Source organism: Biomphalaria glabrata, chromosome 1 (genome assembly GCF_947242115.1).
Source record: "Biomphalaria glabrata chromosome 1, xgBioGlab47.1, whole genome shotgun sequence".
In the NCBI taxonomy this organism is placed as follows: domain Eukaryota; kingdom Metazoa; phylum Mollusca; class Gastropoda; family Planorbidae; genus Biomphalaria; species Biomphalaria glabrata.
This window is the reverse complement of record NC_074711.1, coordinates 71,373,786-71,390,120: the sequence shown is the minus strand read 5'-3', so window position 1 is coordinate 71,390,120 and position 16,335 is coordinate 71,373,786. Positions and strand designations below refer to the sequence as shown.

Here is a 16,335-nt window from a genome sequence, read left to right as displayed (position 1 = left end):
TTTCCCCTTTAGTGAATTGTTCCAGATGCATAGGATTATAATTCACTTGTATACTATGAAACACGGCTTATTAATTATTTTAAATTATATTCCACTTATCACCATACAAAATAGATTTATTTCTTTTTTTTAAAAAGTAAACAATTGTATTTAAATGTAGGTAGTTAGTATTACAGAGATTACTTAATTTAGTCATACAATTTTTTTAAAAATTCACAAAAAAAAATAAAAAACGTTTGCATAAATGTGTTAGGAACATAATTAATTGTGGTCTCCGACTACCCCCAGTGTTTGTTACTATTAATCGTGAATAGTTGTAAAAATGGTAATTTTTTTATGAAAAAAACTCCTTGCGTAGTTGATATATTAAAAACTAAATTTTTCTCTTTCCGAAAAGAAAAAAAGTAGCCGTTGCATTAGAACTTTAATAGGTCTCAGATATCCGGATTTTCAATATCTTTACTAGTTTACGAAATCTAAACGGGGCAGACGGACAGACAGACAGACTTCACAAAACTAATAGCGGCTATTCCTTTTTCTGGGGCCGTTAAATAATCTCTCCAACAATAGCACAGTGGATAGTTTTATTTTAATTACAATGTTGATTAACTAATTACTAAGCTATTCTTTTTTTTTTTTTTCAAATTCCAATAATACTTTTCATTAATTGTACAATTTGTGCAGGTCAGTTACAGAAGCCTTTAGAAGACTACATTGAAGCCAACTTTCCCCAAGGATTGGTGCGACTCATACGTCACACTGAACGCCTTGGCTTGATTAAAGCGCGCATGAGCGGGTGCCGGGTATCCAAAGGAGATGTTCTGATCTTCTTTGACAGTCACATGGAAGTCAACATTGATTGGTGAGTTCTGTGAGTAGCGAGATCTTCTTCATTTCGACCTAGTTGAAGTTTAGTTATTATCGTCTCTATAGCCCAGTTGAAAACATTGCTATACAGTTATTTTTCCCTGTTCATTTCATTTCTCTCATACATGGGTGGATAAAACTGCTATAGTAACGTAAGGCAGGGCCGGATCTAAGTAGGTGAAGGCCTGGGGCAAGATTTTTGTGGAGGCCCCTACATTTTTCGAAGTTTAATAAAGATCCACTTATGAATGAAAATGCTTCTATCTAAAAGCAGGCTATATAATAGAATAAATAAATTGGTAAATTTAATGTCACTTTCCCTTTAAAAAAATATTTAAATGCATATTTTAGTTTTAAAACGGGTATATTTTTGAGTTTGTAGAGGGTAAGGTCCTTGGTCGACGCACTGTCGTAAGCTGTATTTACTTATGCTATAAGCATGAAAGTAGCGCTATATAAAAGCCATCATTTATTTTTATTTTATTCTAAGCATGCTACAAGTGTCTACTCATTAATATTTTATTCTAAGCATGCTACAAGTGTCTACTCATTAATATTTTATTCTAAGCATGCTACAAGTGTCTACTCATTAATATTTTATTCTAAGCATGCTACAAGTGTCTACTCATTAATATTTTATTCTAAGCATGCTACAAGTGTCTACTCATTAATATTTTATTCTAAGCATGCTACAAGTGTCTACTCATTAATATTTTATTCTAAGCATGCTACAAGTGTCTACTCATTAATATTTTATTCTAAGCATGCTACAAGTGTCTACTCATTAATATTTTATTCTAAGCATGCTACAAGTGTCTACTCATTAATATTGTATTCTAAGCATGCTACAAGTGTGTACTCATTAATATTTTATTCTAAGCATGCTACAAGTGTCTACTCATTAATATTGTATTCTAAGCATGCTACAAGTGTCTACTCATTAATATTTTATTCTAAGCATGCTACAAGTGTCTACTCATTAATATTGTATTCTAAGCATGCTACAAGTGTCTACTCATTAATATTTTATTCTAAGCATGCTACAAGTGTCTACTCATTAATATTGTATTCTAAGCATGCTACAAGTGTCTACTCATTAATATTTTATTCTAAGCATGCTACAAGTGTCTACTCATTAATATTTTATTCTAAGCATGCTACAAGTGTCTACTCATTAATATTTTATTCTAAGCATGCTACAAGTGTCTACTCATTAATATTGTATTCTAAGCATGCTACAAGTGTCTACTCATTAATATTTTATTCTAAGCATGCTACAAGTGTCTACTCATTAATATTACGACATCTTTGCAAGCCGTAAAAAATGCGAAAACAAAATTAGAAAAAAAACAATTTGAAAGTTTCTGACCCGTCAAAATTCGGATATATCTTTTATCTCTTTTGTGGAGCCCCCTTTCTTGTGGAGGCCTCTCCTGTCCTCCAATAAATCCGTCACTGACCACAAGGGTCCAAAGAAAAGTAAATAAATCTATCTGCTAGGTTACCTATAATTTATTAGTATGAGGCGTGACTATAGCCACGGGAAATACTGCATTCCTCATAAATCTTCGGACACGAAGAAAAAGCAATATTATTATTATTATTATTATTATTATTATTATTATTATTATTATTATTATTATTATATAATTTTCTAAGACCGATCAACCGATCAACGGTTTTACTTACCACTGTTGAAAAGTCCTGCTTTCCTTTGTCAATGAACGTGTATAAATATTTACTTTGAAATGTTAATACTGAGACTACATGTCAACAACACAGTAATAAAAACTGACTGAGTCGTTTAGCAGCAGTTGGCGATTGCTTAAAGCGCTCGTCTGCATTTCAAGGGGCGGGTAAAAAAAATTGATAAGTGACGTCTAGATTCTTGCATATTCAAAAAAATGTCCACTATTTCATTTTTTTAGGCTTTTGTCGAAAGCGTGTGAGTATATTTTATGTGCGCAAGTGTCCAAGTTATTCTTCATGTGAACGCTTAAACTTCAAAGGGCTCTTTCATCTCTGGCCACACTGTTATGTTTCATTGGCTACCTTCTTATATTTTTTTGTCCTAACTACATTGTTATGATTCATTGGGCTCATTGTTATGTTTCACTGGCTACCTGGTTATGTTGCACTAGCTACATTGTTATGATTCATTGGACACATCATGGGCGTAGCCAGAATTTTTTTCGTAGGGGGGGTTGGGGGGGTTATATATAAATATTTAAATATATATTGTTATGACTTTGTCATGCGCACCGCCATCCAAGATAGTGCAGAAAGAAGGTGCACACTATCTGTGACCAAACAAGTCGGATGTTGACATTAGGACTAACGATTTCCGCCCAAGTAGAGAGCCAATATGGAGATGCTGTGCTCAAGGCAGATGTCCTTTGTGTTTGTCATGTCTCCGTGTAAATAAACGTCAATGTCCTCGTTGAGTTGCCTCACTTAAGTTATTACATTGGTCTCAGAAGTGGGATTATAGGCGACTCAACGAGAGGAGGTAGGATTCTAGCACAATGGCATCTTTGAAACAACTAGACCAACTCTTAGTTAAAGAGCTAAGGCAGGAACTTCGTTACAGACGCCTGAAGCTTGGTGGTAGCAAGGAGGCGCTTACAGCTCGTCTCCGGCAAGCCCTAATTGATGAAGACGAAGATCCGGAGACCTACCTATTTGAAATTGAACCGGAGATTTATGAGCTTATTGGCAAGATAAATGAAGGTATTGATGCAATGTGTGAACAAATGAACAGTATGGGGAACAAGGTAGATAAAATGGTGTCTCAGCTGAAAGAAGGAGTTGACTCGTTGGTAAAAGAGCAGTTGCCTGTAGACTCGTTGGTTAAGAAGTTGCGTGGTCAAGACTGTGGTTGCACAAACAGTGGTGACGGAGACGCTGGGGATTTGAGCGCCGTCTGTGTTGTGGGCAAGTCTTGTGGTTGTGACTTTCAAGACGAGAAACGTGATGGCGATTGCTGTGATAATCTCAACGAGATGTACCGAGTCGAACGGAAAGAGACAAATGAAGAAACTGAAGACTGTTACGTGCCTGAAGCGTTTGTTCCTGTTGTACCTGTTACCAGTACCTTAACTGAAGTCTGTTATGTGCCTGAAGTGTTTGTTCCTGTTGTACCTGTTACCAGTACCTCAATGAGCCTTGACAGATCAAGACAACGCTGAGTCTGCGTTCAAGCCTGTTGCTATGGACCTTAAAGACCTCTGCCTATCTTCCGGTGCCTACGAAGGAAATTCGAAGCTCGACAACTGCATCCAGAAGTTTACCATGAATTGAACGTGCGGCGCATCACACATAGAATTTAGATGCCAAGAAAACCACCAACAGGGCATATGTACTTCTACCATCATCATCGACATTGGCATAGACGAATGTCAATCGGACTACTTTAAATCTGAGCCGTCAAGAGGAAGACATTTTCCACTTGAAACTGAAGAGACCTGGATTCTGGACGTGAAACTGTTGTCTGAGGATGACTGCGGTGAATTGGACTTTGTTTGCAACGTGGCTGCATGTGAACCTGCAGCTCCCTTGAGAGGCGTCTGTCGGGAAGATCTGCTGAGACAGCGTGTCCGATCAACGGCTGTGCTGAAGAAAACAGTGCTCGACCCTATCTCTTTGTGTGTCAAACGGCCACGTCATCGTCGCAACAACAGCCTGGTCAACTGGAGAAAGAGAAAGCGGCACTGGAGGAAAACAATGCGGATGGTTTCGTGGGGAACACGCTCCCTGCCGCCTTTGGCTCCCACTGATCGACCTCCACCTGAACTGTCAAACCTCAGCTGCACTGTTTCTTTTCGGGACGAAAAGTGCTAAGACGGGGGCAATGTTATGACTTTGCCATGGGCACCGCCATCCAAGATAGTGCAGAAAGAAGGTGCGCACTATCTGTGACCAAACAAGTCGGATGTTGACATTAGGACTAACGATTTCCGCCCAAGTAGAGAGCCAATATGGAGATGCTGTGCTCAAGGCAGATGCCCTTTGTGTTTGTCATGTCTCCGTGTAAATAAACGTCAATGTTCTCGTTGATTTGCCTCAAGTTATTACAATATATATATATTATGTGTGTGTGTGTGTATGTAATTAATCTTTATTTCATGCCGACCCTTCATTCTTTCGGAAGACGTTTATTGTATCATAGACTGGAGTTAGTGGAAAGAGTGTAGACACCCCCCGCCCATTGCCAGCTAGGGGGTCTGGGGGAGCGCCATTTCCGGTATTAAAAAAAAATGCATATTCTGAGGTATCTACAGTGCATTATCCTGCTAATAAAAATTTTAGTTCAAAAACCAAATCCACTATTCACTGCACTTTATTATTGGAGCTCAGCGACTGGTACAAATTTGTAATCCATCTTGGCTTCGCTCATGGAATTTGGTGACTATAGTTTAATTTAGATTTTATATCAAAAAGGTAAATTTTATCGTCAAAACCATCTGTTGTGGGGTTTAAAACTAAAAATTCTCAGGAGATTTTTGTTTTTTTAATAAAAAATTTTAGTTCAAAAATCAAATCCACTATTCACTGCACTTTATTATTGGAGCCCAGCGATTGGTCTGGTACAAATTTGTAACCCATCTTAGCTACGTTCATGGAATTTGGTGAATGTAGTTTACTTTAGATTTTATATCAAAAAAATTAGTTTTATCGTCAAAACCATCTGTTGTGGGGTTTTAAACTAAAAATTCTCTGGAGATTTTTGTTTTCTTTAAATTCAAAACCCCCTTAGCTATGCTCATAGAATTTGATGACTGTAATTTGCTTAAGAATAATATTGAAGAGGGTTTTTTAACCTTAAAGCTATCTGTGGGGGGGGGGGGTAAACTCAAAACTATCTGGAGGAGAGTTTAAAGCCCTCGGGAGAGGAGTTAAATTCTTGGCTACGCTCATAGAATTTTGTGTGTGTAGTTTGCTTTAATTTTATATTGAAGAGGTGGTTTTTAGCTTCAAACCCCGCTGAAGGGGGTTTTAAGCTTAAAACCCTCGGGGGGGGGGGGGTAACTTAGAGCCTTCTGGAGTTTTTTTTAAAAACAAAACCTCTTTTGGTTACGCTCATAGTATCTGGTGACTGTTGTATGCTTTAGTCTTATATTGAAGAGAAGGTTCGGAGGGGGTTTTAAATTCAAAATCCCAATTGGCTACACTCATGGAATTTTGTGACTGTCATTTGTATTTTTGTTTTATAGAAGAGGGGGTTTTAACCTCATAACCCCCTGGAGGAGGATTTTATACTCAAAACACCTTAGGCTGCGCTGAGACAAATGATGGTTTAACATTAAAATCTCACCTAAAAAAAAAACAAAATCAATGCAAAAATCAGTCATAAAATCCCACCCACCGAATTTCATTTCGGGAGAAGGGTGGGTTGAACCCCCAACACCCTCCCCTTGGCTACACCCATGGCACACATTGTTATCTTTCATTGTTATCTTTCACTAGCTACCTGCTTATGTTGTACTAGCTGCATTGTTTTGATTTTGGACACATTGTTATGATTTACTGGCCATTGTTTTTGTATTTTTTTACGCCAAATAATGGCCTACATAAACGCGCTTCAAGTATCAGACATTTGAACTGCTTAGCAAATTTTGAGGTCTTTTTTTTTTGTCCCCTCTATTGAGGTCGTTCCTGTATGTCAAATTTTAAAACAGCTCAAGGCGGTACAAAACACGTCCATTGTAAGAAACATGTGAATAAAGAATAGCCAGGATTCGTCACAAATCGAAGACTTAAGCAAAACGTTGGGAACTTTTAGTCAATAGGCATGTCTGTTAAAGCTCAGTTTTCTCTGGTCTAACAAAAAAGTTGACACATAATAATTTGGGCCCTCCGGTAGCGGGAACAGAGCCGCCGCGTGTGTTTTGGCCGCCTGCGTGCGAAAACAAAAAAAATGACACCCTTTACCTTTCTTTCTGTAAATAGAACCATCAATGTATATTTCGGAGTCTCTTATTTTGAATATAGATGCAGTGTGTAAACAGTTGAACACTTAACGCTAATGATTTAATTAGTCTAATTATAAGTTTTCACAGTATAAATGTCTTTTTAAAAAAATCTCATTCTCAACATAAGCTCTAACAAAAAATCAACAACAATAACAAACAAAAAAAGAACAATTCTAAGTAAAACAGAGAGCTTTAAACACTTCTAACAGTTTAACACCTTGAACAGTTTAATTTTGAATATGATTGTTCGCTGCTAGTTATTAACACTGGTGTAGTTAGAAAAATTCGCAGTACAATTACTAAATTTGACAAAGCGGAGAATAAATTATTTGTACAAATATATTCCAGTACTTCAATGGGGCTCAGTTCATGTTTCAAATAAATGTGTAATGCTCTTAAGTCTTAATAAAGTCTCTATTCGTTCATTCATTGGATGGCCTTTCAGTGGGACAAGCAAACTCTGTACAATTCGAACAAGTTTCTGCAAATCTTCGTTGCTCATATTTTGAACGCTGCATAGTTTGTATACAATTTCAAAAGTGTCCTTAGGCTATGTTTTAACATCTCAAATCTTTCATCGAATGCATTTATTGTTATAAATAAGGGAAAAAAAGATTTTAAAATTGCTTTTATGGTCATTAAAAGCGATTGTCTTTGATCGGAAGATAGAGGATAAGTGCAGTGACCACGCAAACCCCCCAGCTGAGGCATGCATTCATACCCTCATCTGATGCAGCCAACGCCGTTCTTTTCCTGGGGTCTATTTAAGTTTTAGTATGGTCTTCTGCACCTGTCTTGGGCAACAACTTTCTTTTGGTATCACATGACCTTAGTAAGAGCTCTTCAGGTGTTTCTTTAGAAGTCCAAATACTTTCCTCCGTGTTAGTGAGAGCAAAAGGGTATCTGAGCTGATATGCATAGCGCTTCCTGGAGCACCTCTGTCAAGACTTCTTTGTGTAGACTCGCCCAAAAAAAGATCCCCTCTGCTTGTGGCCATTCCTCATACGCGATATGTGTCCAGCCCAGCACAGCTGAAGAGTAGTAAGTAGTGCTTCTACCTCCTATACCAGCCGCTGGTAGAAACATGGTTATTTGTAATGTAGCGCTGAAGGCATATGTCCATTATGAGGGCGAGGGTACCTTTAATGGCGTGGGAGGAGCCTTAGATGCCTCCTATAGAACATTCAAGCTACATACTTACATAAGTGTCGTTATAATCTCTGGGAATTACGCCAAACGTTCATTTGGAGGCGACCAAAACAACTTTTGATCTTAGCCAGACGGTTGTCTACGGCGTCTGGAGATTCTAGAAAAGATCGCTTCGTTATGCCTACAGCCCAACGAGACACAATGAACTGAGAAATACACATCCGGTTTCAGTCACAACTTGGAGAAGATCTTGGACTGTATGGTGGATCTTAAAATAACGGCTACAAGTGAAACCAGACAAGCTGCACATGTGTAATCAATGCCTGCATCTCATGTGTTACTGATTTGTTTTTTTCATTGTCATCAATTATTCATCTGTTCTTGAACCAGTTTTCCTGCTGTTGCAGTCTGTCCAACCTAACAGCGTGGCCACTCAACAACACGTCAATTAATTGTAAAATAAAAATATACATAAATAAAATAAATTAAAACGTGTTCGGGCATCTGTGTCTCGCTGCTGTCACATTTTTTAAAATCTGCATGGAAAAAAAAATTATTTGGTCACGACCAGACCGACCCATTTGGTGCTGGCCCACCGGGCATGTGCCGGCCCACCGGGCATGTGCCGGTTTGACCTAATAGCCCACTCAAATATCTACACATCTATACATACATTACGCATAACACTTCTACAAATACTATATTTGTTATAGTGCTAAAAAAAAAACACTGAGACTCTGTTATGTTGTAGATTTACATTGTATGCTGTGTTAGAATCGAAGTTTCACAGCTCAATGTAGCTAACAAATTTTTAAAAAAGGCGGAATCTGTTGCAACGAATATTGACCTGCATAAAGTATGTAATTATACAAAATCTTCGTCTACAGTAGCATGAAATACTCCACTTAGGAGATGTAAGGATTTAAATGAACATATCATTCTATTTTTTTAAATATTGGTAATTCTATTGATTTTACTTCATTATAGACAATATAACGACAATGCAAATATAACTGTTTTTTTTTTGTCCGTGAAAAAAAATTTAACCAGCACTGTGATTAGGCCTTCATCGGTTAAAATACTAGGGGAAGTCTCTTGTAGAATTAAAATTAGCATAATGCAGAGGTTCTCAACCTGTGTTTCGCGACCCCTGGGGGGTTGAATAACGATTTGCTGGGGGTCGACTAAGACCATAAAAATATGGACTTTTGTCTATTCCATAGGATATTATTTTTCTGTTTAGTTATTGAGAGACAACAGAATGATTTCCTTCTAATGTTATTGCATTATAATTATTTTTGAAAGTTTGTAAGTTAATGAATAACACTATGTCATGTGGAAACATATATATTGTTTTCTTCGTAATGCTATTGAAAAACTACTTGGTTAAAAATTAATAATACGCCATCTTTTTATAGTCCCTGTTATTGGAAGTAATATTTCCATTATTACACAATCCATGAAAATGTATCTGCACAAAAAAAATGTTTAGAAACTAGAATATAATGTCGATTTTTACGGTATCATTTTACTTAAAGTAGCAATTGCAAAACCCTAGCGCGTCATTTGTATCGAATCTACGAAGCCGAATAAATGGAACGTCATTTTGATAACAAACATCCGATGTTTGCTGACAAGCATGCAAAGTATTTTAGGGTAAGTTTTCTCTTTCGTAAACCTCATGAGAAGACTACAACGAGGTGTTTAAAGAGAATGTTGGTTCAATTTTTGAAAAATATAAGATTTAAAAAAAAAAAATTACTTGTGTCTGCACAGGTGGTGCTCCAAGTTTGCTATTAGATTGAAGTTTGGTACGGAATAAGTCGCCAAAAGTTATTGGAATTTGTCTGAAAAGATCCGACCCTCATCACTGAAACTTTAGATTGGGGACTAATTGGACGAAATAAATATTGACATCTTGCCAACCTTATCAATTTATATGAGCAAAATGACATTGAACATGACAAAACAAATACGATTATAATTTCTGTGAAAAAAAACACATGTACGCATGCGTGCAGAAACAATTTCATCTTACTTTCTACATTGCCAGAACTCCACAATCAAAGTTGAAGATGTTCCGGAGACATGACAGAAAATGTTAATTGAACCCATTCCTAGCGATGCATTGATAAAAGATTGTTTTCAAGGACAGACACATCCGAATAAAGTGTTTGAAGTGTTATACCCATTGGTCTGTGCTTTGCCTTCTTCTTCCATTTCCAATAATATATTTTTGTGAAACATCGTTTCCCAACTGTTAAATATCAATTCTAAATACAGAAGTAATTACTTCAAAGTATTACTCTTGCAAAGACAGTCCTGAGAATTTCTAATCTTGTGTAGAAGTTTTGACGCATTGACGAAATATATAAGACAAAATATTATTACATTTACATTAAACTTAAAACTTTTGCAATAAATAACAAGTACTTACATTAAAACTAGAACTATATAACATTTGCAAAAGTACAGTTATTTATGCTTATGAACGAAAATAATTTTACTGTTGGGGGTCGCCACATCGTGGAGAATTGTAAAATGGGGTCGCCGAGCATTAAGGTTGCGAACCGCTGGCATAAGGTCATTTCGAAGACAGATCTAGAACCATAATAAGTAATTAGGTGTTTGTGACAAATTAAACTACATCTTGTCATCAGACAAGCTGCACATGTGTAACCAATGCCTGCATCTCATGTGTTTCTAATTTGTTGTTTTAATTGTCATCAATTATTCATCTAATCTTGAACCAGTTTTGCTGATGTTGCAATCTGTCCAACCTAACAGTGTGGCCACTCACAACACATTAATGGTCACATTTTTTTTTATTAAAGACCTAATCAAAAACCAACTTGACCATGCTGAGGAACTCATTTTGGGCGGTAGTACAGAACACGGCTTGACTTTCCGTATCTTAATTCGTTAGTTTCTTCATTAACAATAAGCATTCATCGCCAGCTTGTCCATCGCGACGAGAAGCAATTCATTAGTAAAGTTATTGACAGTTTCGGCAGCCCAATTCAAAGTTTGCAGTTTTTGTTTGGTGACGGTAAGGAGGCACAGATCACACGGATAAATTTAACAACGTGTACAGTCAATAGTTTGTTTATATGTTTAATTTGGTTTATTTCATGAATCAAGTATTTATAGTGCACTTAATATTGTATTGATATGGGGGGGGGGCAAGGGGGACCAGTTCATTCTCCGTAATAAGAAAATTGAAGCCTCGACTTTGAGCCATAGGTGACAACTAGCACCCCACAGCAGAAAATCCTGCGAGCGCTCATGTCATTATGGAGTATCTCCAGAGAATTTCGTACACATCCTTCAATGCTAAATATTTAATCAAGAGATCCAAACAAGATACTGAACCAAAAAGTCTTTTGGGAGGCACAATGTAAGAAGAGGTGCCTGATCTGGAAAACATTGGGCGAATCTAGGTCTGGAAAGCATTGGGCGAATCTAGGTCTGGTTTTATCTGAACTCTCCAACATGGACATGAAGTTGCAAAACGAAAACCATATTCTCCAAATAGAAAAACAAAACTTAATGAAATACTCAGAAAGACACAAAGATAAAGGCTCAAATGCTCCTTCTTCCCTAGAGCTATTAGAGCATGGAATGAGTTGCCTGAGCCAGCCACAGGAAAACTAGTGACTTGGCAGAGTTTGTCATTGATTAACACGCATGACTAAATTTGGCTAGAGACAAGCGTACAACGTAATCATCTCCTTTTCGGAAGTAACGTCTGTATTTTTGTGGTTATTTGGTAGCTTGTAGCCCTTAGCATCTGATATTCTTTGTGGTTATTTGGTAGCTTGCAGCCCTTAGCATCTGATATTCTTTGTGGTTATTGGTAGCTTGCAGCCCTTAGCATCTGATATTCTTTGTGGTTATTTGGTAGCTTGCAGCCCTTAGCATCTGATATTCTTTGTGGTTATTTGGTAGCTTGTAGCCCTTAGCATCTGATATTCTTTGTGGTTATTTGGTAGCTTGCAGCCCTTAGCATCTGATATTCTTTGTGGTTATTTGGTAGCTTGTAGCCCTTAGCATCTGATATTCTTTGTGGTTATTTAGTAGCTTGCAGCCCTTAGCATCTGATATTCTTTGTGGTTATTGGTAGCTTGTAGCCCTTAGCATCTGATATTCTTTGTGGTTATTTGGTAGCTTGCAGCCCTTAGCATCTGATATTCTTTGTGGTTATTTGGTAGCTTGCAGCCCTTAGCATCTGATATTCTTTGTGGTTATTGGTAGCTTGCAGCCCTTAGCATCTGATATTCTTTGTGGTTATTTGGTAGCTTGCAGCCCTTAGCATCTGATATTCTTTGTGGTTATTGGTAGCTTGCAGCCCTTAGCATCTGATATTCTTTGTGGTTATTTGGTAGCTTGCAGCCCTTAGCATCTGATATTCTTTGTGGTTATTTGGTAGCTTGCAGCCCTTAGCATCTGATATTCTTTGTGGTGTAGCTTGCAGCCCTTAGCATCTGATATTCTTTGTGGTTATTGGTAGCTTGCAGCCCTTAGCATCTGATATTCTTTGTGGTTATTTGGTAGCTTGCAGCCCTTAGCATCTGATATTCTTTGTGGTTATTTGGTAGCTTGCAGCCCTTAGCATCTGATATTCTTTGTGGTGTAGCTTGCAGCCCTTAGCATCTGATATTCTTTGTGGTTATTTGGTAGCTTGCAGCCCTTAGCATCTGATATTCTTTGTGGTGTAGCTTGCAGCCCTTAGCATCTGATATTCTTTGTGGTTATTTGGTAGCGTGCAGCCCTTAGCATCTGATATTCTTTGTGGTTATTTGGTAGCTTGCAGCCCTTAGCATCTGATATTCTTTGTGGTTAATTGGTAGCTTGCAGCCCTTAGCATCTGATATTCTTTGTGGTTATTTGGTAGCTTGCAGCCCTTAGCATCTGATATTTTTTGTGGTTATTTGGTAGCTTGTAGCCCTTAGCATCTGATATTCTTTGTGGTTATTTGGTAGCTTGCAGCCCTTAGCATCTGATATTCTTTGTGGTTATTTGGTAGCTTGCAGCCCTTAGCATCTGATATTTTTTGTGGTTATTTGGTAGCTTGTAGCCCTTAGCATCTGATATTCTTTGTGGTTATTTGGTAGCTTGTAGCCCTTAGCATCTGATATTTTTTGGAATCTACTCAAATGTTCTTCATTTACTTTAAATACTATGATGTCGCTCCTGCAGGCTGCCGCCATTGCTGTCGGAGATCGCCAGAGATAACACAGTGGTTGCTATGGCAACACTGGACTACATCCAAGCGGACGACCTCTCGTACAAGTTTTACAAGAACTATTTGATACGCTACGGCTGGAACTGGAGACTGGGTTTTTACGAGCTCTATTTCAGAGAGGACCAGATCGGACCTGACCCTAGGAAACCAAGACCGTAAGTAAGATAATAAGTCTCCCCAGAAAAGATTTATTGGCTCCCAGTTTGCCCAGTATATAACAGATAACAGTATATAACAGGTAACAGTATATAACAGGTAACAGTATATAACAGGTAACAGTATATAACAGGTAACAGTATATAACAGGTAACATTATATAACAGGTAACAGTATATAACAGGTAAGTGTGTTTAGTGGGAGTCAGTGAGTCTAGCGCACAAGTGTGCCCCAGTCTGTCCAATGTCCACATATTATGTTGTTTCCAGTATGTCCACTGCACCCAGAGGTTTGCTCACTTTGTCCAGTCTGCGGAATGTGCCTTTGGTTTCCATTCTCTGGCAGTAGGTTTTCTTGATACTCGGTAGTTGGTTTGTAGCTCCAAACAGTTAATACATCTAAATCGGTGTATCAGAGTCTTAATGTAGAGCTTACAATACCCTTTACAAGACTTCTTTTTAACAAGCTTGGATATAATGTTTTGTTTTACAAAGCTTATGTCAAGTCAGTCTGTCTGTCTGGTAAAAATTTTGACCACGTCTTTCTCCCATACCCATTCTCGGATCAAGTTAATACTTTCCAAAATGACTTATTGCACCTAAAAAATTGGATGAATAAAAAATTAAACCATATAAATAAATTAATTATGCATGTAGAAACTAAAGCGAAATGAGTTCCACAAGAAGTAACTCACTAAAACGACATGTCTATCTGAAACAGGTTTCTTTAACTTTCACAGCCGTCTTTATGAACTTGAACTACGAGAGACCACTTGGAGGTTTCATCATAATCTAGTCATCCTACACAACCAAACCATCCGCCCATCTATACTTATGGTCACTTCTTTACATATCCATCTATCCCAGTGGCGCTACAGCTCATGGAGGTCCCTGGCCTGCTATAGCACATCTCTACAATCGGATCTATCCTGGGCTTTATGTCTCCATGCCGGCCTTTGAGTCTCTACGTCAACAAGCCACCGTACTCGTGGTCTGCCTTAGGGGCGCTTGCCTTTGTGACGCTTGCCTTTGTGACGCTTGCCTTTGTGACGCTTGCCTTTGTGACGCTTGCCTTTGTGACGCTTGCCTTTGTGACGCTTGCCTTTTAGGTTTTGCCGGTGAACAATCTGTGCTCCTCTGTTCTCTGACATTTTTTCCAGGTGACCTGCCCAACGCAATCTGTTTCTTTTGATAACCGTCTTCATAAAGTTGGTATAGTTTTGGTTGGTGCGAATCCTTCATCCGATTCCTCATGCATGGCACCATAAATTTGTCTCACACATAGTCCATAACAATGTCCAAGTTTCGAATTAAAACTAGTGTACCCAGTTCAAGTCTGCTCTGTCCGCTACTGAAACATACAATGCACAATAATAAACAAAAACCGATTTGGAGGAGTATTTGTTGCTTTTTTAACAATCTCGTTGAGTCCAAGTAATTGAACCTTCAATTTTGTTGTTTGGTGTGTATGCTTTTTCTTCTTTCTTTTCATATAAGTTGTTGTTTTTTTTGTCAAAAGATCTTAGGGCAGACATCGGAAATAAGAAAATCCCCTCGACAATCAGTGTGCACATATTTGGTGTTTGAGAACAAGTTGGTTAACAAAATAACGTTATCAATAAAACAATAACATTTCAAGTCGAGAGAAGAAAGTGTTTGTCCAAGAACATGTCAGAGTTATACATTTACTTCATCCCAGACGATATTAATAAATCGTTATCTTTTAAAAAAAATTGTTGTAAAATAATAATCATGAATTATTTGCAGGGGGCCCACAATGGTCGGAGCCGCCTTCGCCATTGACAAGAACTACTTTTTCCACCTTGGAGGTTATGACGAATCCATGTCTGTGTGGGGCGGAGAGAACCTGGAGATGGGCTGGAGAGTAGGTATCTTGGGCTGGAGAGTATGTTTCTTGTGTTGGAGAGTAGGTATTTGGTTGAAGAGTACGTATCTTGGGCTGGAGAGTATGTATCTTGTGTTGGAGAGTATGTATCTTGGGCTGGAGAGTATGTATCTTGTGTTGGAGAGTAGGTATTTGGGTTGAAAAGTATGTATCTTGGGCTGGAGAGAATGTATCTTGTGTTGGAGAGTATTATCTTGGGCTGGAGAGTATGTATATTGTGTTGGAGAGTAGGTATTTGGGTTGAAGAGTATGTATCTTGGGCTGGAGAGTAGGTATCTTGATTGTAAACTTGCTATGTGTAAACTTTTCACATGAACACATTCGATGACAATTTTTGACACATTAACACTACGTGATTTCAAACATATAATTAGCTCACCGACAATCTGATTCACTTCCTACTATGACACATTCACTTCAGACAGCACGGCGGTCGGCGGTGGTCGAGAATACATTGTAAATAAAATGCATGTCACTTTTTTAATAATATTTGTAACTTGGTTATATTTATTTTACATTGACTATACTAGGTAACAGGTGTTGCGTTAAAAAAATGCATTAGCTCTGTATTAAGCATTTGTCGGAAAGTTTATCTCGAAATCTGAACCCCACACTAAAAAGTATAAGGCGTGACAGATTCTTAGAACAATCAATTTGATTCGTTTTGAACATATTTTGGACAAATAATGAACTTAATCTATTGCCAATGAACTTAACGAAATGTTCAAAATGTTTCCCAGGTTTGGCAGTGCGGAGGTCGCCTTATGCATGTACCTTGTTCCAGAATAGGTCACGTGCCCAGGAGTCAACCGTACAGCTTTCCTGGTGGGCGTGAACAAGTGGAACATTTTAATTACAAGAGAGCCATCAGTGTTTGGATGGGGAACTACTCCAGATATGTGTATAGCATCTTCCCTGATATGAAGGTTAGCCTATAAACGTTTAGCTTTATAGATATATGGAACGCCATGGCTCGTGTCTGACATCAACACTTAAGTCAATATATAAGGGAGCGAAGCAAGACGTTTTGGCGGCAGCTTT

The 16,335-nt window shown here is 37.9% G+C and overlaps 2 protein-coding genes across 2 annotated transcripts in view; one reads left to right on the top strand and one right to left on the bottom strand.

Moving 5' to 3' along the window:
- The window catches only part of LOC106073688 (polypeptide N-acetylgalactosaminyltransferase 1-like), a 55,616-nt gene extending 52,853 nt beyond the window's left edge, over positions 1-2,763 (bottom strand). Inside the window, exon 1 of the mRNA XM_056012359.1 lies at positions 2,557-2,763. The gene's annotated coding sequence lies outside the window, so the exon portion shown is untranslated. The remainder of the gene's footprint in view (positions 1-2,556) is intronic.
- The window catches only part of LOC106072698 (polypeptide N-acetylgalactosaminyltransferase 13-like), a 49,293-nt gene that overhangs the window by 9,150 nt on the left and 23,808 nt on the right, over positions 1-16,335 (top strand). The window contains exons 4-7 of the mRNA XM_056012347.1: positions 685-862; positions 13,188-13,388; positions 15,156-15,273; positions 16,035-16,220. Of these exons, the coding sequence (XP_055868322.1) occupies positions 685-862; positions 13,188-13,388; positions 15,156-15,273; positions 16,035-16,220 (683 nt within the window). The remainder of the gene's footprint in view (positions 1-684; positions 863-13,187; positions 13,389-15,155; positions 15,274-16,034; positions 16,221-16,335) is intronic.